Source organism: Nipponia nippon, unplaced genomic scaffold (genome assembly GCF_047370975.1).
Source record: "Nipponia nippon isolate SJK-2023a ecotype South Korea unplaced genomic scaffold, ASM4737097v1 scaffold_2, whole genome shotgun sequence".
NCBI classification, from domain to species: domain Eukaryota; kingdom Metazoa; phylum Chordata; class Aves; order Pelecaniformes; family Threskiornithidae; genus Nipponia; species Nipponia nippon.
In genome coordinates this window covers 17,367,424-17,392,562 of record NW_028262336.1, presented here as the reverse complement: position 1 = coordinate 17,392,562, position 25,139 = coordinate 17,367,424, and the positions used below count along the sequence as shown (strand labels likewise).

General features: G+C 42.1%; 1 protein-coding gene across 4 annotated transcripts in view; it reads right to left on the bottom strand.

The window, feature by feature from the left end:
• Positions 1 to 8,832: 8,832 nt before the first annotated feature.
• Positions 8,833 to 25,139, bottom strand: part of VGLL3 (vestigial like family member 3) — a 31,990-nt gene continuing 15,683 nt past the window's right edge. For 2 of the 4 annotated variants that reach the window (XM_087757493.1, XM_087757494.1), the window contains exons 2-4: positions 22,154 to 22,409; positions 16,150 to 16,650; positions 8,833 to 9,524 (exon numbers count right to left, since the gene is read on the bottom strand). In XM_087757493.1, coding sequence (XP_087613619.1) covers positions 9,481 to 9,524; positions 16,150 to 16,650; positions 22,154 to 22,409 — 801 coding nt within the window. In that variant the 3' untranslated portion in view covers positions 8,833 to 9,480. The remainder of the gene's footprint in view (positions 9,525 to 16,149; positions 16,651 to 22,153; positions 22,410 to 25,139) is intronic. The other 2 variants (XM_087757495.1, XM_087757496.1) reach the window with 1 other exon arrangement.

Below are 25,139 nucleotides of genomic sequence, written 5' to 3'. Positions count from 1 at the left end.
AAGGCTGCTTCTACTGAAGTCAACAAAGAAATATCCCAGGTTTCCAAAGGAGGAACAGCTAACTCTATAATCCTGCAATATTAACCTTACAGAAAAGGCTTTCAGTCAAACAATCTGAAAATGAATGAGGCAACGCTTCCGAAACAAGGACAGCCGGTACATTAGAGAAAGGGATTTCTTTGCTCACGTCACAGATACCAGTTGCTTAAGGGTGGGTGGTGGGGGTGGGCTGGAATGGGAATAAATCCTTCGAAGGAAAGGCTGAATAGCTTTCCTCAGATGGCGTAGAGAAGTCAAAGAAACTGCTCAGGATCAGAAAGAAGTGGAGGAGCGGGGGTTTTGCCTCTTCCTAAAAGCATATGCCAGCTTAAAAACAGGTAGAGTGACACCCATGTACATGCTCAAGTGGCATTAGCTCCAATTCAGAAAAGGACAAATAATTACCTGAGGAAGTATTTGGTCATGAACATTTCTGGTTTTTATTTGTAAGACATCCCTTCTCTTCCAGCCCAACCAGCCAGGCAGGGAACTGGGCAGCCTCACTGTCCCTGGTCACCCTCTGTGGGCACCGCACCACTTGAAAGCGGCCATGGGAAAGAGCATAGGGCTGGCTTCCCGCATATTCTCCTGATGAGAAAGCCAAGGAAGAAGGGAGCATGGGGTGATGCTGCTGCTCCACACTGCGTCATCAAGCTTACTTGCCGGGTGGAGAAAGGGGTCTGTCCATCAGAGCCAAGAAATTAACTTCTTGACAAAAGCAAACCAGAAAGAAAAGGGTGAAGAAAAAGCAGGGGTAGTTGTGTAACTCATGGAGTTCCCGTTCAGCATTGGTTCTGTTGCTCAGAAGACAGACAAAGCAGGGCAGAAAAAGCACACCAGCGAGTGCAGAAGATTTATCCAGACTGCCACCCCAAAAGTGCTTTACTGATGGGGCTCTGCAGAAGTCTCCCCATTGGCTTCTATACAGACGCCAAAAAATAAGTTCATACCTTTTAGACTGGGCATTTGAGAGAGACTAGGGAGTTTCCCACTGAGAAACTGGCTTCCTTAAAGTTGAATTTTCTCTTTATCCATCTCTATCAGAAAAGGATAGAGTGTTATTCTTAAAAGGGAACAGATTTTTTGGGTTTGGCCAGATATAGAAATCTTTGTTGCTATATTTGGCTTCCAATGTAGGACTCTCTGCTTGCTGGTGGGAGGAGGAAATTAGAGCTGGTGTTATTCATAACTAAATGGGCATGAAAAACAAACCACCTCCCTTTGAACCTTGGTGCTACTATGGGCATTCACATAACAAATCATTTTCAAAGCCTGTGATAGCTCTGTACATGCAATGGCCAACATCAAAACTTTATTACCCCCTCATTTTCCCATAGTGATAAACCATTGCAGATGTACGTTTATTGTCAAGGCAAAGACATTTGTGTAGTTCCTGGTGTTGGTGGTTTGTTGTTTTGTTTTTTTTAAATATCATTTCTCACTTGTCTTCAAAGAAAGCAAAAGTGATATTCTGAAGGAGACACAATTACTGGAAGGCTGTGGCATCCAGCCCCCCCCCCTCCTCCCAACAACCCCAAAAAAGAAATCAGCTAAATTAATCGGCATCCCAGCCCAACGCACAGCTCAGCCGTGAGGAATTCTCACCAGATGTCTTGGTCCCCACCCGGCCTCCCACGTCATGCAGGCAGCATAACCCCTCGGTGTCCGAGGTCCTGCCGGGACGACCGGCCCCACTGCACCCGGGGTCTCCATGAAAGGCTGATGGCATCCCTGTCCCACTGGGGCCAGCAAGCCGCAGCCTCAGCAGCTGGACCACAGCCATGCTTGCCTCCATCACCAGCACAGAGGATGTCAGCCCTGCTCCTCACATTTTCCGTGGCATTTCCCCTGCACCAGGTGGGCTGAGCACCGCTGAGGTCACCCAGCTGGATCCTGGCTCTGAGGGAAGCACCGCCCCCAGGCACGAGGCTGGGACCCAGTTTCTGGCTGATAACACCCAAAACAAGATTTATGTGGATGTAACCAATGAGATTCTCGATGGGCAATAAGGTTACTAAAGCGAACTGAGTGACACTGATTTACATTAACAGAGGACATAGATCATCACAAATAAAATCAGTCACAAAATAATGCTTGCTCTTGAGCATCGCTTTCCCTGCTCTCATTTCTTGATGCAATGAGAGGATGCAGAAATAACCCCCATGAGCACCTGGAAACCCAGGTGTGAGGCAAAGCAGCTGGAGCCCTACTCTGGTGAGAGCAGTAGAAGTTACAGGGAGAAGAAAAAGCACTTCAGCTAGCTCATTCCCTAGCTTAATGGACTCTTGCTCCTAAAATACAATTGCTTTGCTAAGGGTAATTGTGATTGTCTTAAAGCAACAGGACTCCCATGTCTTTTCTCACAGACTAAACCACAGTGTACACAGTTCACTTCAAAGAAAGAAATTTCCTGCAATGTTTATCCTAAGTTTTCCTTGACGCTTAGTTTTTACCAGATTTCTAAGTCCTCACATTATTCTGGTATTTTTTTGATGGCTGTCACATCTCCCTCTATGTCTTTCATGTATTAGCCAAGTGATTGTTAGGCATTATTTGTTTATTTTTCAGTGGTCCACATCCTATCTTCATCCCCACTGACCATGGAGACTGCTTCTCTCCCGGTAGCTCCCAACCCCATTCACTCCTACTTTGCTTTTGAACCCAGTCTCCTTTCCTACCCTTCTTCTCCCTGAGTTTCTGGCTGGCAGCTCTCTCCGTCTCTTCCTCACGGCCTGAGAAAGAAGAACATGGTATTTTGCACACAGAAAAAGCGCGCTGCTTGCTGTCTGGTCCTGGAAACAGGGCTTGGAGCAGGACGTATGGGAAAAATCCTGCTCATCTCCTGATGCTCTGAAACAGAGTACATCCCATATGGTCAGGATCTTCACAGGATTTTGCAACTAAACTCTTAACAGCTCCCTGCTGATTGCGTGCAAGTGGCAATTTTTCAAAAGCTCAGTGCTTGGCCAAAGTTTGGAGGTTCCCCCCCCCCCCCCCGCTGGAACAGTAAATGATGTATCTGTGACCAAAACACCAAACCTTCAGCTCTCGAGCCAGAACATAGACATGCAAACATTTCTTCATTAAACAGTTGTAAAATAATTTTAGCAAGGGCAACGTTACCTCCTTAGTTGGAATCTCTGAACTTTGCCAAAAAAGTCAATTTAAGATAAATAATTTGCATGGAAAGTCTCTACTTGATGACTGTCAAAACTGCCAGAAAATGATAAAATTAAAAAGGGTCTTACACTAAGAAGTGTCAGGTAGTCATTCTAGCATTAACACAACTTAAAAAGATATTAAAAAAAAAAAAAAGGGAAGACATTGTAGCAGAAGCAATTGACAGTATCTGAAATGGAAAGCTAGTGCCTTCATGAGAGCCCTGTTTGAAATCCCTTTGATGCTAGGCTTTCACTCCATCCAATTTTAGTAGAGAACCAGTTTAGTACTCTTGTTTTACAACCTTGTCAACAGAAGACAAACCCTTGGCTCTAAAAATTAATCTCATGAAAAAAAATAGAAACTCAGGATGCTGTAATTTACAAAGAGATTTATGAGTTCTTCAGTTGCATAAGAATAAAAAGAAAGCATTAGCTAATTGTTGAGAAATACAGACCAAACCGAAAATACTAAATAAAAAATAACAATAAAATTCACATTAAATTATTTATTCAGTAATTAAAACAGTGATACTTTTCTTTATACAAAGCCCTCCATCAGTTTGGATGAGAGGAGCAAAAAAGTTCAATGGAGTTTTGAGGGAAGCAGGGTTGGAAAGCGGGTGGGGGGAGGAGAGGGGCCCTGATTTGACTGATGGTTTTCAACAACAGCTACAAACAGCTAGCAGGGAAAGTGCAGCATAGTTCTGCAGATACTTTAGTAGATTACTGTAAACCTCAACTGCTATAAATATCAGTTGTCTATAGGTACTAGTTAGCTGAGCCCAAGCTCACCGGAATCAATGCTGATTCCAATCGTTGTCCACCAATGTTGGACCAGACCCCAGGCCACCACACTGTGCCAGCCAACACTGGACTGCAATTTAGGCATTCAAGGCTGGTCCCAATGATCTCAATGCCATTGAATATTTCCAAAGACACCAAGGGAAGGAAGCAGTATTTGGGCTCCTGTAGACAAACGGCCATCATCAATGATGCAGAGCTGCCCCATCTTGAAGGCTTGAGCCTTTGAGCAGGTGTGTGAGATAACTGTGATGTTTTAATTAGCCCTATCCCTAAACTATCTTTATTGAGAGCTAAAAACATCCTGCATTTCACAGGGAACTCCAGCCCAGCTTTCACCAGGTCCCACCGTGGTGTCATGGAGACCACAGAGCAAGAACAGGGAGAGGGTCACGGGCACTGTACAGACCAAGGGCAGCTAAAACACAGGTTTCCAGGGACATCTCTAATTCCCCTTGGCAACCAGTTCACCCCATAAGATGGGGCAAGTATAAACCTGCCAACACAGCCTAATTTCAATATGTCGAGCAGGGGCTGCCCAACCATCTATATACAATGCTGGAGACGATCATCTCTTCTCACAGCTCTACCAGCTCAACCTTTGCAAGAAGATTGCTCCTGCCTCTCCTGTCACAGGGACTGGATTTTGACCTTGCTCAGGCAAGAGTCCCTTAGTCTTTAAATGGACATCTTCCTGCATCACAACTGTCAGATTGTGCCCATAGGGCTAACATGTAAAAGCAGTATTTATTTTTAAATACTTTCCTGCTTTACGTGAGATTTCAGTTCCAAACAACATGCATCAACTTTTTTTAAAAAATCCACACACAAACAATATTTATCATCCAAATACCCTTTAAAAGCTCAAAGGCTGACATATTAAAGCCAAGAAGTCAATTTTAAATACATATATATTTCTAAATCATTTATAAGAAATATATGTTGCTGGTCCATTGATATAGAGAAAAAGCTTGTACCTGAAATTAAAGAATCATATTCAAAAAGATATGCTTGTCTGCTGAAAGGCAATATATTGCACCTCTCTACATACCTCTGCTGACTCCATGGTCATCTTTACAGATACAACAAATCAGGGGTTTTGAAAGGGGTTTTTTTTGGTTGGGTTTTTGTTCTTTGTTTTTTTACAAGTATGGAAAAATTCCATTCACTCCTGAGGTTACAGAGAATGCGATAAAATGCCTACATTTTCTCAGTCTCAAATGAGATGTAGTGATGTCATTCACATCATTTCCAAAGGACGTGCATTTGAAGCATGAGGGTGGAATGGAGGGACCCAGGTATAGCTACACATGTGTATGTATATATGTATATAAATATATACATACACATAAAGAATTGTGGGAGGACAGCAAGACATACACAATAGCCTGGAAGCAGAAAAGCTGGGTACAGGCAAGTTGATCCTAAGTGCAGCTGGGGGGAAACGCAACACTCCCCTCCCACAACCTCTGCTCTCTCTGAAAGCTATGATGAGAGATTCATCCTCAAAAGCATGTTTTGAGGCAGAAGTAGACTAGAAAATTCACTGAAGATCTTCACGCTATAAAAGAGGTATCAAATAAACTGATAACTGAATTTGTGTGTCTGGAGAGGAGAGGAATCAGAAGAAATTCTCCTATTGCCAAGTGTAGCGTATTCGGCTCTCTAGAAATCAAATCTGCCGGGTGGTCAGTAGCTGCACTATTCCATCATCTTGTGGGGATGGAAATGCCCAGTTGAAACAAATTGGTATCTGCTTTTCAAAAACTGGTGGACAGCTTGAACCCTCCCAGTCTTCAAATGCAGACACAAAAATTGACAGAATTCTCAACATGAATAGGAATAAAATCAAATCCTGAATGACTTTAAGGAGTTTAGTATGTAGATTTTCTTGAAATAAAACAGTAATTTCCCTACGTTCTCCCAGAAATAATGACAGAGTACATCATGTTTTATAAGTCCTCGCAAAATGAATCATCTACTTTCTTGGGACAGCATCAGAACTCACCACACACAAAAAAGATGAAACAACTCCTTTAGTAATGCGTTAAGACACATAACTTGTCTGTGACCTGATTTTAAGGGCCTTTTTTCCTATCTGTGGAAACATGAGCAGTCTCAACATTTCTGTTTCTTTCTCACTGCCATCAGTTCTCCGTAACTGCAACATTGCGAGCAAGCATTCCCCTCCTCTTTCAAGAACAAAACCATCACAGCATCTGCTTCTCATAAGCACATATGTGCGTGTCTATAAGTGTGCGTGTATGAGAGAGAGAAAAAGAGAGAGAAGGAAATCTGCTGAATTTAACTTAAAAGTTTGTTGCAAGGAAGGATTTTTTCTTTCCCATCCTTCAAATTGTAGAACATAGAAGTAGGGCTACTGCTATGCACTTATGCTTTTACTTTCAACTCACTTGTTAGTACAGGGTATGGTTAGTGACTGAGGAAAAAAAAAAAAAGAATTGATTTGACTTCCAAAGCTCATTGACTGGTGCATGAATGGCTACAGATGATAGCAGGGTTTTATTGGCACTTGTCTCCCAGAGCCTGCAGAGCAACAGAAGTTCCTTCAGCACACTCACAGGTTCAGCAGTGGAAACTGGGCACATAACAGTAGTCCTTGATGCGGAAGAGGCAATAGCTTCACCACATATTCATCCCCACTGCCCATCAACTCAATAAAACAATCCAGAAAGGGATTCCAGTGCAAACTGTGGACCTGTTTTTTCCTGTCCCGTTCTGCTTTGATGTATACAGGGAACAGGAGGAGGTCCCTCATCACCTGAACTTGAAAAGAGGAAGGCAATGAACCGACTGGTTTCGCTAGACTTTAAACTATTTCAGGAAGTCAAATACTACACCTCAAAAAGAAACGTTGCCTTTTCTTTTGCTCCCCATCACCACCCAAACTCTCCAGCCCTGAAGTTCAAAGAGGATACATTGCCTCTTTGCCTTCCAGCTTTGTCAAGTCCAGAAAAAAAAATTTAAAAGCAGAAAATAAAAAAAAAAAAGCTTGGATTTTTTTTCCTCCCAATATTTCTAATACTGTCAGAATTCCCAAGTCAGAACTCTTGTTCTTGAGATATTTCCTGAACTACACTGTCCTGATAAGAAAGTGAACCGTGGCAGCTATTACTATGTTCCCTCCCATACAGTTTTCCCATTGCATTACGAATTCATTGACAAATTGAGGAGCTAGCTCCACTAGAGCAGCAATAATATATAGAACTGTCATGAGAATGAAATTTATTAAGAGAAAGAAATGCCGATGGACTATAAAGATGAGGAAAAAAAAACCCAGCACATTTAATTCAGCATCCCAACACCGAAACTACAACCCTACTGTTTTAAAGTAATATTTAAGCACAGTCCATTCAGCACTTTTACACTGTCTCAAACTTCAAATCAGCAAGGTACACACTTAAGGGTCTTGCCAAATTGTGACATAGTCCTAATGCCTCCAGTGCCAGCATGTCAAGCCCTCTCACGTGGCAAGGGAGAACACTCAACACCTCATAGGAGCAAGTTCAAAAAGCCTGGAGAGAAGCAGCAGCGCAGGGAGGGAGGCCTGAACCTCCGAGTGGCATGCACATCCCCACACTCCCCCTCCCCTTTCACACGCAGATCCATGTGGTCTCCACCTGACAAACCTACATTTACAACGCTCCTTGCCTTAAAATTAAACTGTTTCTTATCTCAGCCATGTGTTTATGTCTTGGTTTCCATTTAGCTGGTTTGTCTTTCAGACAGGGATGTCTGAAAACAGTGGTAACAGAAATATAATAGGTTATAAGAGCCTTGGGAAATATTACAGAGGGACCCTGGGTGCACAGAGCAGAAAGGCAACATCTCCAAGCAACAGCTAGGATCTGGCAACCCATGGCCCAGTCCTGTGCTCAGCCCCAGCTAAGCACATGCTGACACACACTGGAGTCACTAGGGTTGGGCATGGGGGCTGACCCAGCTCCAGCCCATTGCAGGACTGGGGCCGTCAAGGGTAATCTTGCAGCCTTAATGCAGGATTGCATCGTGCTCACCTTGGCTTCAACTGAAGTCCTTATTATGCAAGCCAGACCCAAGGGCCAGGCCAGAAACGGGGTTTCCCAAACACCTTGCAGAGCACTGTGGCTAGAGATGGACACGTAGTTTCCAAGTTCAGATTCTTACCCAGACAGCAGCCAAGCCTGAATTTGTGCACGCTGAGCACGTGCAACTTCTTAAGAAATTCAAGAGCTGCAGCTGGGGTCTTATAAGGCCCACAGCAAATCTTAGGTTAGACAAACAGATTTTGAAGTCAACAGGAATTGAAAATTTCAGCACTTTCCTTGAGGTGCTCAGCAGACAGATCAGGCTAGTTGAAAACATTTTGTTTCCACAAGTCACACATTTTTATAAAGATGACATTTGTTTCCTGAATATTGATGTTATAAGTTACCACCTTTGAAATGGCTTAGCTGAAAGTTCTGCCTCATGAGTTAAAATAAGGGTATACTGATATTTATGAGCACTATGAGGGCCTGAAACATAACCCATAGGGGACAGTGTTCGACAGCTTCAATGGATCATGGATGAGGCCCAAACTCATGTCTGATTTTAATCCATAAGAGTATTTGGTCCATTTTGAAAGAATGGATGGGTTGGAAATGCAGTTCCTGTAACGTACATGCTAAAGGTGTTTGCAAGTTTTTGACAATCAGCACAGTTAGAAGCAAGAAAATAAAAACACCCCTACTATAACCTAACACCAGCAGGAAAAATATTTGGCTGAAACTTTAGGTGTGAATTATACTTGCTTAAGCTAGAACAAAAGGACAAAAACATCAAAATCTAGTAATGTTGAAACAAGGAAGGTTTAGCTCTTTAAAAAGAAAGGAAAGATAGACATTTGAGGTAACAAAACAAAAAAACCAAAATGCACAAACACATCACAGACATCTAAAAATAGCATTTTATACATTTTTTTGCCAGTGCTTCTCTGAGAGCAAGTTCTTTAAACAGAACTTAACAATTTTACAATTTTTTTTAAAAAAATATGTCATCCTAAAATAGCCCATCAATCCTTACCCAAACTTTCTGTATTTCTACAAAAATAGATGCACAAATAGCTACAAAATACTGTATTCCTGAAAGGAGGCGCACTGTGTCAAGGGAGAGTCTTTTTCCTGACAATTGAGACTGTTCATAAAAATATCAAGCTGAACAAAACAAAACACTGTTAAAGGAGCAGAAAGGAGTTAGGTTGCCCAGCTGCAGCAGGCTCAGATGAGGAAAGAAAGAAAAGTTAGGTTTTTGTTTTTTTTCCAACACTGTGGGACCCATAAACGGCCTTACAAACATAAGGCTCAATAGCAAAACCAGAATGGTTGGCTCTTCATATTCATGTGTGTCCTTTGCCCCATGCAGAAGGAGTCAACAGTTGTTATATCGCCCGCTCAGCTACGCTTGCTCCAGCTCTAGCTGGTCTTAATTTAGCCGGATTTCAGAACCAAGAAGTTTCCTTGCTCTTGTCCTGATGCTGTAGACCTACATTTCAGAAGAGAAAAAAAAAAATTAAAATTTGATAGAGCTTTTTCCTCCCCCTCCCCAAGCAACTGAAATAAGGATAAACATTTTTCGTTTAAAAAAAAAAAAAAAAAAGAAAAAAAATCCCACAACTTACCTAGTGGACTTGTTAGTAACATTGCTATTGCTCCCAGTTTTATAGTTTATGTGGGATAAGCTTAAACCACACTTAAGTTTTAGCCTGGCTCAAGCAGTTCAGGAATGCTGATAAAATCCTCTGTGTGCTTCCTTGGTTTTGCCTCGTTTGGAGCATGGCATGGCATGATAAAATCCTCCAGCAAGGTCCACACAGACAATCCAGTATGTAACAGAATAATTTTTCCTGTTAGGGGCCAGCCACAGACCCTACCTCTTTTAGAAAAGGCCTGTGACACTTCAGGATCTCACAGTTTCTGCAGAATTTCACCTTACAGAGGAGAGAGGGAAAATGTTCCTGCAGCAAGTAAAAAAACCCAAATCATTTCACCTACAGAGCGTCAGATTTTTAGCCAAGAACGGCTAGTGCTTCCACATGGGAAAAATTAATGATTTTCAGCTTGCATTTGTTATGAGTTCCTCTAACATTTTCCTTTATAAAAAGTGAGGACTATCTAATAAATGTGGTGCTATGTTGTGGCTTTAGCATTATAGACTTGGAACCTGTGTTATAATCTGGGATTTCTCTGCTCCAGAGGGATTCAATCTTCACTAGATTTACACCCAACAGGGCGTGTACCTAAAATCCAGACAATAGAGAGGGAGGTGAGGATGAAACTTCCCAAAGAAGATACATTCTTGCTCATTTATAGGGAAAGTAGAAAGGAGAGAGGTGCAAGCACATATTTTAAGAGGTAGTAAGGCACTTAGGACTTGCTGATTTAAAACCTGCCCCTTGACGTTTTGAGCCAAACAAATCACATTTTGTGAAATGAAGGTGCACTTCCCACTGTAAATCATCGTTGCTATATAGACAGCAATGCTCCACTCTCTGTCATACTATATATTGCCCTGCTACATAGTGCACCAAGACCAATGCATCAACTACCTGATCCACTAAGAATTTAGGGCCAATTTCACTACTATTTTAAGTAGGTGCAACTCCAGAACTCAATGATGTTGCAACCGCTGAAGCTCCATGTTCATTTGATCGTTAACCTGTGAAAATTGACAGATCCATGTGCTAAGCATGGATCTCTCACTTCCATATCTGAACACATAGTGAAACACAAAGGAAGACCTGCATGTTTTCAGAAAGCCTAATAGGCATGATAGGTTCAGATCTGACCACCACCTCCTTGTTTTAGGAGTACGAAGAGTTAAATCTTTAATGATGATCAACATCATTTCAGGGTTGAGCTACAAAGCAATTAACAGTCACATAAAAGATGACAGCATATGGCTCTATCCACGTGAGGATTCCCAAGCAGTGTCCAAACACTTGTGTCCAGCAGTGAACAGATAAGGAAAGCAGAGCACACAGGTATAACATGCCAAACCCTGTTCAGTGGCTTTCTGCTCCATTTCATAAGCACTTGCACCTGTTCCTTTAGATTGGAAAAACTGAGATATCCCTCAACTAAAGCATGCCTACAAAAACATGTTTAGAGGCTCTTTACTCAATGAGGATGTCTCCTTATTGCTTACGAGTTACTTGTTTTCCTGGCAGCATCATTCACAGGCAAAGTCATCATAAACTGCTGTTAGTTTCCTTCAAAGCTCCCTCAAAGTTAGCGATGACAGTTTTGTGTTATTTTTCCCCTGCTGTTTACAATTTTTTTAAACAAAGACAACAACAATAACAAAAAAGAGGGAGTCAGACAGCAGAAATCTTTCAGAGTGTAAGGAGGTCATTTAAGTTCACCAGTGGAGCACTGAAGGCCACCAGAGGCAATGGAAGCTGATGAGAAGAGGAACAGGTTATATGGCTCCCAGCAGCTTAGGAAAAAAAAAAAAAAAAAAAAAAAAAAAGACACGCACACCTGTTTAAGAGGGTGTCCACCTGATGGTAGCAACTGGTAGAAGGGGAATAACCAGCTGAACAGACACCTTCCTTTGTGTCTAGGTGTCTTTGCACCAAACAGAAATAACTGTAAGAAGAAGGTTTAAGGTATAGCTATTAAGTCTAAACAGCCACGGAAAACAATCCAAAAAACCAAAGTTGCCTTAGTTACAGAACTGAATATGGAACACTTTCCATGCCTTTTCCTCATTATATTCCCATCTCCTTCATGGCAAGGCTATCTGCAGCCTTAATATGTCATCCAAGCGCAACACTGCTGCTAATCAAAAGCTTTCACTTGCAGCCTGCTGCAAGAACATTTTCCTCTTAGCAAAGAAATCCCCACTTGCGTCACATGAGTCAGTATTGCCACACAGCACAACCCCCCGTCTCTGGGATACCAATGTTATAGCTAACTGCCACACAAGCAGAATGCAGGTTCTGTGGGAACATCTAAACAAACTTAATGAGTTGTGACAAACTTGTGGGGTGTGTGTGAACAGAGACAACTTTACAGAAGGCAGTAGACTGACCGTTCAAATTCCATATTCAACGCGACGCACTGACGTATGGGCATTTCCAAAAGTTGACTTTCCATAGTTAGCCAGGACTAGAGGATGTTGATGAATTCACCTAAATTTAAAGTTATGCACCTCAATGTACATAATTTTGCATGAGAAAGGATGTGCACCTCAGTTTTAAGATAGACCTAAAGCCCTCAGATATGCCAAAATCCTGCTCTGCTTTTAGTGCGCTGGGGCTACAGGAAACCTCCCCCAGCACATCTGTCCAACAGCAGGACAGGATATCCTCCGAGGCTCTGCAGTAGCACGGCAAGTTGCTCTGCTTTCCTCCCCACAGGGCTCCCCGCAGACCTGGCAGCTGCCAGCTCAGCCATATACGACTGACCACCTGAAGTGCCCGGTGTGCAGGGCAGCCTCCTGCCCTGCTCTTGAGGAAAACACTGATGGCCATAACCATCAGCTCCACTGCAAGACAGCAGCTCCCCTCCCTGCCTCCCTGGTCTTCAGTGCTGAACTCGGCTTGCACACTCTTAACATAAACACGAGGATTTAGCCCCGACACTGTGGGATTATGGCTGTAGCAATGCTCTCTGTACGCATGCCATGAACTGCAGTCAATGCTGTTAGAGGATGACCTTGCTTTGCTTGACATCAGCAGGGCAGGGAATTGTGGTCTAAAGCACAAACATGTTGTGCTTATAGCAATGTGTTTATATCAATGCTTGATATAAAACATACTTTTATATTGAGCATTATAGCTTGGGCACTTCAGCTTCAGAAAGGCACTGCACACTAGCAGCCACAACCATAACGGGTTTTAAGAGATTTTTGATGTACACTAGCATTTTCTTTAATCCCACTTGTATCAATAGAGAAGCTCCCAAAAGAGTTAATTTGCAGCATGCAATGTGAGGATTAAGCCACATGTAATGGGAATCAGGTAGCTAAACCTTCATCCTCTAAAATAGGACCATGTAAGTTCAAACAGATGTGCAAGACAGATCAATACTTTGTTAGCTCTATGACTGGCGATACGCTGATGTCCCACACAATCTGTTCTGAAACATAAATTCCCAAACTATACCATGCATGCAAGGGGAACCCCCTCTTAACCTTTGAAGTGATTCAGCACCATCCATTCATGAGATCGAATATTTGGCTTAGTATGGCAGAGATGCAACAATGTAGCTGGAAGAGGGTAAGATTACAGCCACCCTGCCCTGATCCCAACACTATCATTCCATATAATTCAGCGTGAGGAATTTTGCAAATGTTTCTATAATCGCATGTGACAGTAGCACAAGAAATGTGACCCACAGTAAGGGGGGGTGTGTCATTTTCATATCTGAAGAGCTCTGAAAAACAATGTCTAGATATATATCAAATGAGCTTTTTTAATATAAATCATCTGAAGCTCATGGAATCTGATATATTGACAGCTCCACAGGTTGTCTTTTATTCACCAGGAATATATGAGCAAAGATTTCCAGAACTGAAGTTGCCTTGCCACTATGGCCTTACCCTACTCTGAAGAAACCATTTCTACGCTGCAGAAAGCCAGTACATTCTTCCAGGCGTTTCAGTTTTTAGCCTCTCTGTTGAGATTGCTGTCTCCCATTAGAGTTAAATGTAATGAAATTCTGTGTGATGTGGAGACTTATCCAGTGCAATCCTCCCCTGTAGTGGACATGGAGCAAGAAAAGCTTCGACTGTGCTGGTGAGTGCTGGATGCTTCAGTGTGGTGCTTCAGCAGCCCCCTCCTCTCCCCTGCAGCACAACACACCTTCCCTGGGATGACACCATTTGAGATGCATGCAAAACACTGGGGCCATTAAGCTCCCTCTTTTCACCATGATCAGCCTCGAATGCCTGTCACCAAAGCATTTGTCTCAAATCTACAAGCTGCCGGCAAGGCTGAAAAGGGAGCTCAGAGCCTTCCTGCCCTTCCCAGCAAGCCTCTGCTTGGAGAGCACAGGAGAGATGAGTCTGCAGGGTAAGAAAGCAAATAAATGTAAAGTCACAGGCTACCACTACCTGCTGTGTTTTGTTGCTTACTCCCTTGTTTCCAAAGCCTTACATGCCAAACTGGGGCTGCCTGATAAGGTTTTGCTGTTGTGTTTCAGTGAATGGCTATTTTGAATAGTCACAAACAAGTGAGACATTGCTCTGCTGAAATCCTCTGTTCCTGCAAACTAGTCACACATTTCCCTTCTTTCTTTTCCCCTACAGGAACTCATGGACTAAAACCCACACATCAGGCATGGGCCAGAAATTAACAGTTCAGGCCTTCTCCGCTGCCTCCCACACTGAGTAGACAACTACAAGACATGCAAGCCACTGTTAAGCACTGCCAAATCAGGTTCCTGATAAAATTAGCATCCAACTGTACCCCTCCACAGGGATCTTCACAAGAAGCAGGCAGCACCAGGCAAAGGCTATGTTAGTCCTGTAAGGCAGTGCTAGGACCCACAGTCCTTTTTGAGGTACTGTGCTCCTACAGAGAAGAAAAAAAGCACCTGGTTTATTACACATACTACTACCAACAAAGTAGCCATAAGCAAACCGACTTGCTCAGCACTGAAACAACTCACAGCCTTGGCTGGACTCATACCTAAGCGAGGTAGTAGTTTCTCCTGACTAACAATCCTTTATGCAGTTCTCGGCTCCACCCCCAAAAGGTAAGTCAAATACCAGAGCTCTGGAGCTGGACTGCTGGGGCTACTGTCAGACCAGGGGGCTCGGCCCCTCTGCCAGTGGCAGTGACAATTTGCTCATGCTTTAGAGAAGGCAGCTCACTCCCATTATGGAATTTGTCAAAGGCAAAACTTGAGATGCCAGTCTTGTCAGATTATCATTTTATACCCAAAAGCATAAAATGTAATTCATCTTGTATCATTGGCATGGCTGGAAATATTATTAACAGGTATAAAATTGTCCAGTGTTAAGAATCCTATTATGCTTTTTCTTAATTTCTTGAAGCAGCAAGTGGCATGGTATTTAGAAGAGATTATTGGTTCCCAGTTGCTATTAAGGGAAGAGAGAGAGATTTGTGTTAGGTTAGCTCAGTCATAATCAGGTTCATATTATTTCATATGTAAGAAACAGCATTTTTTTCTCCACCAATTCTGTGTTCCCCCGCACACTTGATCAAAGCAAGGAAGTGCTTCTCACACATTGAATCAGTTAGCTAGAGCTATCAAGAAGACAGACAAACGGATACCTTAAGGAAAAAGGAAGAGAGATGCAAACCTAGTATTTCCTTAATAAATAACATAACGTGTTTAAGAAGTGCTAATCTACAAGGATTGCTGCTGTTCAGATAAATACTAAGCAGAAAAAGGAGACCTCAGTAGTGCATATGAGCTTCAGGATGGATCCGCTGGAAACTGTTAGTCACCCATAACCTGATCGCAAGCAACTATGAACAGTGAGGGCTGCTAGACTGCTCCTGAGACTGCGATGAGAGCTACTACTCAAAGCTCGCAGATGCAGACATAGTTTATGAGGGCTGTCCTATGGCTACAGACCCTGCAGTAAAATGAATCTAATTCACAGACCTCAGCCTAGACCCTACAGAACAAGTTTAGTTTGATGCTGAGCACAGCTCAGCCAGCATCTCTACTTTCTGTGTGACACCTGGATACTACACAGGAAGGAAATGCTGATCTGTTCCAATTTAGATGAGTAAGATGCAATCCTTACGTACTGACAAGTTATTAGTTCAGTCCTCATTGGAGCTGTATTTTGATGAATGCACATGTGAACTAGGTGAAGAAGCTGGAAGCTTCTACATGGAAGTCTAATTGACCATTTCCCACAAGATTTAAACCAAAAAACACATATCATGTCACAACTCATTTGGCTTGAATGGGACCAAGGCAGACAAAGGTCTCTCAGCAAAAGGCAGCAAGAGCTGGATGTTTCACAGCTCGTCTGCCCTGGCAGCAATTTCAGGAGGGATTCACACCTGGATATATATTTGAAGAAGACTGAGAACAAGCCCTGCTTCAGCTGCAGGGATTCCACTTCTTTCCTCAAATTCTTCCTGCTAAAACAAGTCACAGACACAATTGAACCATCTTACCTGTGTCAAACCCAAAACTTGGCACAATATCCACCGTTCCATGAAAGGCTCCAGCCCATGCTGAGGTAGCGCTGGTGACAGCAGCAGGATCTGTCTTTGTCACGTCACACTGGGGAGCGGGAATCCTGGCTGCGCGGACTGAAGGCATCAGCAGGGACCCGTACCGGGGGTCGCGGTGAGAGCTGGGATGATGATGGTGCATGTGTGGATGAGGGTGATGGCGATGCATGTACACGTCATGCATGTGTGCATACGAAGGGCTCACCTGAGATGCTAAAGGATAATGCCAGGATTCAGATGCAGCAGGGGGAGGAGGTGGGGCAGTCTGATGAAGGCCGTGTCCTGGCCAGTTGCTGGGATCTGGTGTTGGGAAGGTGCCTGGTGCAGTAACAGGGAAATCAGGGTGCACTCCACTTAAGCATGGTGGAGGGGGAGGCTGATAAGAGCTGGTCCAAAATGAAGTTGGGAAACTGCTCCTTTGGCTTGAAATTGTTGAGGTTTCTGGTAGAGAGGAGAGAAATGAAGTATGACTGAAGCTGAACAACAAATTTAATGACAAAAAATGCACAATGATTTTCTACTCTTTCAAATTCCTAACACCGAACTCAAGCTTCCCCAGCAATTACAGAATCACAGGACAGTTGAGGTAGGAGGGGACCCTCTTGAGATCACCTAGTCCAACCCTCCTGCTCAAGCAGGGTCACCTGGAGCAGGCTGTGCAGGACCGTGTCCAGTCAGATTTTGACTGAGATCCAAACTCCACAACCTCTCTGGGCAACCTGTTCCAATGTTTCGCCATCCTCAACAATTAAAAAAAAAAAAAAAAAAAAAGAAAAACAAACAAACAAACAAAACCCCAACTGTTTTCTTGTGTTCAGATTTCTAATTCATGCCTGTTGCCTCTCATCCTGTAAGCAAGCATCGCTGAGGAGAGCCTGGCTCCATCATCTTCATTCCCTCCCACCAGGTACTTGCACATATTGGTAAGATCCCCCCGAGAAGAATTCTCTTCTCCAGGCTGAAGAGTCACAGCTCTCTCAGGATCTTGGTACAGGAATTATGAGGAGAGGGTAACTCCTGACTGGACCAGAACACATCATTTAGAAAGACAGCTGTTTTGGCTGTAAATGCTTCTGAGGACAGAGAACCAGGTCACACTGCAGAGTATGAGACATTTGGCTAAAGGAAGAATACCAGATCTTCTCAAACTAATTGCATGCTTTGATGGGATAAAGATCATATCTAATGCATCTTATGTTAGTCCCTCATCGAATATATCATGTTGCCTTGTACCCAATAGGATCTGACAAGCAGAATCATCTATGTAACTGAAAGAAGTTTTTGTCAGAAATAAAAAACTCGGTGCTTCTTACAGCTAGGGCTCAACTTATATTTAAATGGATTCCAATACCTCTACATTATGAAATCACATTCTAAAAATTCTTCTTTTGAAGAAACGGTTAGTGTTTTTGATGTATAGGAAAGATTTGGCATCTCCATTCTCACAATCCTCTTGCCAGGTCATGTTTGAAAGTACTGCTTCATGCAATATGTCTCAGCTCAAATAGGGGTTTTTTTGGTCAAAGATGGAAGCATAAAAATTCAGGACTTTACCTCTGATGAAAGAGCAGTCATAAAAATAGCCTACGGAGAAATAAAGCCAGGGAAGTTTAATATTTGATGAGGCGAGGAATCCTCTGTTCCTCATATAACATTTACAAAAATATTTATATTCTTTTTTTTAAATGACCTTTTGTTTTGCTTTGTTTAACAAGCAACTGGAATGAGACTTGGGTGAAGACACCATTGAGAATGAACAGATTCTTCAAACACTCCTCCCTCTGAACTTTGCTTATGCAAAAATATTTTGGAAACAAAAACCGTAAAAGTGTTTTCTGACTGCATCACTAGGACACTTATGTATCTGTTTTAAAATCCATTAAAATCATAGAAACTTTTTCCACACATCAGTTGGCTTTGATTTAGCAGTTTATTGAGCCTGATTAACTTCCGATATTGGAAATAAACTTTGCAAATGTACTATGGATAAACACAGAGAACTTCTCTGTGCTAAACCGCTTCAGAGGCTGCAAGCTTATCTAGCAGACTGTACTCCAACATGGCTTTCTTCAAAGGTTGCTGCTTTTTTTAGCAATGTATTTCTATTGTAATTCATGCTGGAAGACTGGAGAGAGCTTCAAGCATATAACAGAAGTCTCAGCACCCCTCTGAAATTGGTATTGTTCCTTGTTTGTAAATTGTTCCTTGTTACAAGGGATTAGGCTGAGATGGAGAGTGCACATGGCTTACAGTGCTGGCAGCAGGGCTGACAAAAAAAAAAAAAAACAAAAACAAGCTTCTTCATGTGCAGTCTGTTGTTTTCTTCACTGCTTAATAGAGGAGCACAGCTTGAGAAGGCATTGCCAGTATTCTGGAAAATTAATCTCTGTAATCGAGAGTTTTTGGAAACTATCTGGCTGTTATCTGTATGGAAAAGCCCTAAATCCAAACCATCTCACTTCAAAAAAGCACAGAAAACCACAAAGTATCTGCAGGACAACTTTAATACCAGGAGAGAGCACTTGAAACCACTGGATTTGCCAGTACAAATTCACCCCAGATTGCATACCAGCTTGACTTTACCAATCATGCAGAAGGCTTAGGCCACAGAAAACATGTCTGGTCATCTCCATTTTTCAAACCTGCGCACATTTCACAAAGCCATTACCACTGTCAGAAACTGTCATGGATCAGCCCCCGCCGAGAGACCACTGAGTGTAACTGCAGAGACCAACCTCACTGGTCAAGGTCAAGTCATGTCACTGGAGATACAGCGTCCATTCAGGTTATATGAACATGTAAGAAAAATTCATCCACCTTGAGTGCTCACAGAGGATGTTACTAAATATTAAGTGTGCAGAAACCCCATCAACAAGAACCATCTGTGTTGAACCACAACCCCCAACCACCACACATTTCCACGGTGTTTGAAGTATCTCCTTTCCTTCCCACCTTTAAAACAGTGAGGACAACCAATTATCTTTACAGATACCATCATGTCAGATACCTGGCCTTTATGGGACATGGCAATGGAGAAACAGTCATTTCAGCACTGTCCTTGAGAAAGAAATAAAAATAATCTGAGTAGCTTCCACAGGTTTTCAGGAGTAGGGAAAGAGGCATTTAACAAAAATTGTCTGCTAGGAAAGATACTACAGTTACCACAATTTCCTATTCTAAGTACAGGGAGGCAGGGAGATGGCAACATCTCGGATACCACGAAGTGGTGACTAATGCAAATGTTCATGGTGGCTGGCCAACATGCACTGAAAATATGCCAAAGCACACATGTTGTAAAGAAGACAATGTATGGAATTTTCTGTAGTACAACATTACTTCTCAGTTAAGGCAGGAGGGAAAATAAAAAAAAAAAAACACAACAACAAAAAATAAAACCCAAGAAAGAAAAAAAACCAACCCTTTCAGCTAGGAAGAACATGTTGATAAAAATACCATTAAGGTAACACTAGTTTCAAGGTACCATTAGTTTCATTAGCTCCTGCAAAAGATTTCAGGTAGCTACACCTACAATTGAATATTCAAAGTCCATATTACCAGAGCCTGTTGTAGGGAAATATATTTTATAAAAAGTCAGTTTTGAAGTTAATTTTAGCCTAAACTGATCAGTATTTTGAACATATAAAAGACAAAAACTTGATCTTTTCAGGACAACAGGTTCCATTTCCTATACATAAGCAAAATCCCTTCTAGAAACAAAAAAAAAAAAAACCCTGACAATATCACCTTAATGATGAAATTACAGTTTGGTCTGCCATCAGAACACTAAAAAGCCCCACAAAAAGATGAATAAAAAAGCAGAAAGCATTACTAATCCCTCCTTTCAGGTAGAGGAGAAATAACGCAGTGCGCTGAGTAGCCAGTTCATGCCCACACACTTTCCCTTTAAATCCGTACCTTCCAAAATAGCTATTGCAAATGCAAAAGCTTTTTTTTTTTTTTTTTAATCTTTGAGTAATTTATTGACAAAAATTCTGACTACCCATGAAAGTTATTTATAAATAAGATCTTCAAGCTAATGATATTTTAACTTCTTTAGGTAATGGGATAAAAATTCACATCCATCTGCTGTAACTGAGCATCTTTGACAACTGTACATGAACCAGAAGACTAAGGTGTTAGCATCGCTCCTTCCCCACTTTTTTCAGGCAGGCATGTTTCAGAAACTCATTTGGGCCTGATAAATTCTTGTCAGCTTCTCTGCTCTGGAGAAGCAAATACCCTCAGCTTTCTCAGCATCCACAATACAGAACCAAACTGCCCTGCCCTGCAGCCTCCCTGGGGATTTTCATACCACTTCAGCAGGTGCAGTGACAGCAGAGGGCATATCCCCTTACTTTATTCCCAGAAGACTTTTAGGACATGCAGACCTCCATTCCTCGCCGATGGCAAGGGGCACACTGGGTCAGGAGGAAGCATGGCTGAAGAACCCTTATGCCAGGCCACTGCGTCCCCTGCAGAGCCCTCTGGGGAGGGCTGTGCAACCACAGGGGGAGCCAGGGAAAAACAGCAAGGTATGTCTGAGGCCAAAGAGAAGACACACAACCCCACCCATGGTATGTCTCGACGCTCAGTGAAGAGGGCTTGCTGTAGGCATGGGGTCTCTGGGGACTGCTTTGATCCCATCTCTAAAACATTTATAGCCTGTCTGGGCCATTTATAAATGCTCAAGTCTTCTTTTTAGTAAGCATAGGTTCAATCCTGCTCTCAGTCGCGTCGATGGAAAATTTCCCATTAACATTAATGGTCCCGGCTCAAGCCATAAATTCCTCTAGCTCCCTAGCCGCTTGTGCTGACCTTTGCTTAAACTTCCTTGGATTTGTCATCATCCTTCTGGAAAGCAAGCCCTTCTGTGCTATTTTTCTCTTCACAGCGGTTTCCAAAAATCCTGTCTCTCTTTATTATCTGTGACTTTCATCAATACACTCTCACCTAAACATCGCTGATTATGAACACCACCCCCCCTACAAAGATCCTCACAGTATCTCTCTCAGTCAACCCAATGCAAGGCCACTGCTCACAACACTTAGTTCGCGGCCCTTTGCCAGTCCACATAAGGACATGATCAGAAATAACACAGCTGTGGTTCTGAAAAACTACCCAGACTGCCACATTCAACAAAAGGGAAATGGCGTCTTACTGGTACGTTTTCTCCAGCCACCAATTCTGAAATCTTATCCATAAGGTCTACCTAGTTTATCTGGCAAGATCTGCTCTTTGTTACGTTGATCACACTTATATGCATTACAAAACATAAGTGATATATCAGTATGCAAATGCCTCACAGTATCTATCATGTGTCTACTCCCTGCTGGGAAGCAGAGTACACCGTCCCCATTTTACACACAGGAAGCCAGTAGCGATGGATGTATCTCCCCCATGAGCAGGCTGCAATGCACCAAACCACATGGCTGCAGCCACGTGGGCCAGGGCTTGCACCCAAGCCCGTTCCAGCATGTGCTGGCTCCTCCCTACCTGGAAAGCAGCCGTTGATGAATCTTAATCGCCTGGCAAAGTCACCCGAGAAGGCTGCATGAGTCTCCTCACGTCCAAGGCCAACATCCCAAACAGCTTTGCTCTTGCCTCACATGCCAAGTTTCATAATTGGAGCTTAAAAGTAAGCTCCAACCTTGCAGCAGACATTTGTGAAGCCATATGAGCTCTGCCCTGTTCTTTCCAGTCCTCAGCAGAGCTGCGGGCTATGGCAAGAGGGGGAGATGCCTGCTTCTTCCATGCTTTCGGCACCTCTTTCCCCTTTTAATACTTTAAATCACTCAACCACAAGAAGCAACTCAGTTCTTTCAAATTTGAGGGGGATTTTTCCACCTCCCCAGAGGAGCAAAATTTCAGCTGCAATGCAATATGCATTACCACGACACAAACCGAGAAAGCCACACCACAGAGAGCAAGTTACTTCTCCTCTTACCTCTCCACAGAGGACTTAGACCTGCCTTGCTCTTGGTAAGGGCAGTTTCTGGATTGAAGCTACTGGCTTGGCTCAAAGCTCTTGAGAAGTGTTCATCCACTACTGAACCAATGTCTCCCTGGAAGTAAGTGAAAAGGACGCAGCGAGAGTTAAGGTACTCCATCTCGGCAGGCTGGTCTTTCTCATCCTCCTCTTGCTTGCTGGGAAGGGTCACTTCCAGAGATTCCTGCATCTTGTTGTATACAGCTAACTTCTTCTGGGATTAAACACAAAACAAACAAGAGATGTATCACTGATGGCATTCAGTGCAAGCTCAAAATCTGGTTTCCTTAAAGAAAAATAACTGAATACATTGAATATTCATTTCATAATTACAGTTGGAATACAGGGATATTTTGCACTAACATTTCACAAAGAAGAGATTACCAGCGCCACTCAGAGTTTTTACTCCTCACACACAGATGGACCTGCTTCTCAGGCACATTTCACAACCACAATTTAACGACAATGGCTTTCACTCAATACCTTCAAAAGAAAACACTCAGGCTCTAACAATTCACTCCTGACTCCCACCCAGTGAGGATATTCCCATCAGTAAAGGCTACAGAGCTCAAGTCCAGCCCTGCAGAAGGGTGGCCAGATACATACAATGTCTGCATTTCACCTGTCTAGCTGAACACGCACCAGGTTTTGCCGGCCGTGCTCCTTCAGTCGAAAGCCCATGGCCCTCTAGACTCCCCACATCTACTCGTTGCAGAAGGCGTAAAGATGGGAGAATTTGGTGCTTCCTGAAAAATTTTCCACTGTATTATCAAAGTCCACAAAATACATTAATTCTCACTCACTGCCAAGAAAATTTTTATCATAGGAAGGTATACCTTAGGGTTGTGAGTAGGGTTTGGGGGATGGGGGTTGAGAGGGTTTTTTTTGTTTGGTTGGTTTGGGGTGGTTTTTTGTTGTTTTTTGGGGGGTTAGGGTGGGATTTTTTTTGCCCCTTTTTTCTTTTTATTTTTTTAAACATCAGCTTCTGGAAAAAAGGACAAAAATTCAAGTCATAAAAAATTAAACATGTGATCTGGGGGAAGAGGGGGATTGACAAGTCTGCAAACACATGCAAAAAAAATCCACCCCAAACCAAAAACACAGAGAAGCATATTAAAAAAAAAAAAAATGCACAAGCCATCTGTGAATGGCTATTTCAGAATCTCCCCTCTCTCTCAAATCAAACCTAAATGTCAAAATAAATGTGTGTGAAGATCCATTTTGCATGGAACATATTTTTCAGATGTTCCACTTTACAACTGTTTTCACAGAAAAAAAAAAAAATCTCCCCACAAGAGTCAAGCTGCAGGAATCATAGCTTTTAGCTAGCTAGCCATTTCCACAGCTGACTTTACACACAAGCAGCTTCAGGAACCCCAAAACAACTACAGCACATATGCAGAAGTATTTCATAGCTTTTTCTATAGAATTACAGTTTGACTTATCTTTTATGGTTTGCTTGGCAACACTTTAGCGCCATCAGAATCTCTTTAAGCTTATGGCTTTTTTCGCTTTTTCCAAAGTCGTTCTAAAGAACAAGTTAAACAGCTACACAGTCTATAAAGTTCCATTTATACAATAAATGGAGTTGTCCGATTTAGAAATAATTGAAGGTCATTTTCCGATCTTGTATACCATCAATATATTTACATTCAGTGCTTTCTAAAATCACATAAGCCAATACAAATTCTCTCATTATGATACAATATAGATACTCAGGGGCTAATTTTTAATTATGAAAGGTTATGAAAAATTAATTGTAAGAAAGAGCTATTGACAAGTGGAACTAAAACCTGTAATACTAAAAGCTCATAGAAATTAAGCAATGTATCTGACATTACAGTAGAACAGCTCAGTAATACCTTTAATTCTGATGCTGTTACACAAACTGCAATGAGGGATGTAAGTAATTTTATTTTTCAGTTTGGGATATCTAAACAATGGTCTGGAATTCAAGTAGATCTGTGCTTCACAAAGCAAGTTATACCGTGGCTCTGCTTAGCACAATATTACTTATTTAGACATACGGGTTTATCCCCAAATCCTATAATATATAAAGAAAAACTGTGAGATTCACTTTAAAAAAAGAAAGAATCAAAGATGGAAACACCAAATTAAAAAAATTTTGCTAGAAACTAATTGCTAAAAAGAAGCGTATCCTGAGGCTCTGAAACTAATTTTTGCAAATGCAAAATTGGGGGTGACCTATACTTTGTGCCTTCTGTAAAGAAAGAAAAATTCTCCTAATGTTTGTTCCTGAAATGCTTCCTAAGATATTACTCATAGTGAGCTTCACAGTTTTGCCTAAGTAATCATGGAACGATGAGACCTTAGTAAGACAGAAATGGTTATAACAATATTGCATATACAAGAGATATATGCGTAAGAAATCTGTAACACATCTACCTCAGGGACCTGATCATTCCTAAAGGTGCGCCATAACTCAGATCCTCTTAAAAATGCAAGACAAGTGGTTGGGGAGTGTGCTTTTTTCATTTTTGTTTTTTGGTTGGGTTTTGGTTTTTATGTAGAGGCAAAGTATGAAAGAGATCCTTTATAGAAGTCTAAATAGATATTGATATATTACGACATCTCAGGTGCAGTGTATATGCCAGACCTTGAATACATGCAACACATTTAAAAGTTGACTTCTATCATTGTAGGTACACTATTTGTATTTATACTGTGAGTATGCAAATACATATACAAGCACGCAATTATATACAGAAACACATCATTTAATATAGCCCCTGGCTTGACTTGGTTATCAGGAAGGAAGTCTTTCAATGTTCCTATATAGAGACTGGAGCTCAGGAAATTAAAATTTATCTCCAGAGTCGCTTCTCTGTGCAGGAATGTTCCCTCTTCCACAGCCTAAGAATCTAATTCGTTTTCCATTTCAACTCTCTTCCCTCCCCTCCAGTCCATGGGCAGTCATTACAAG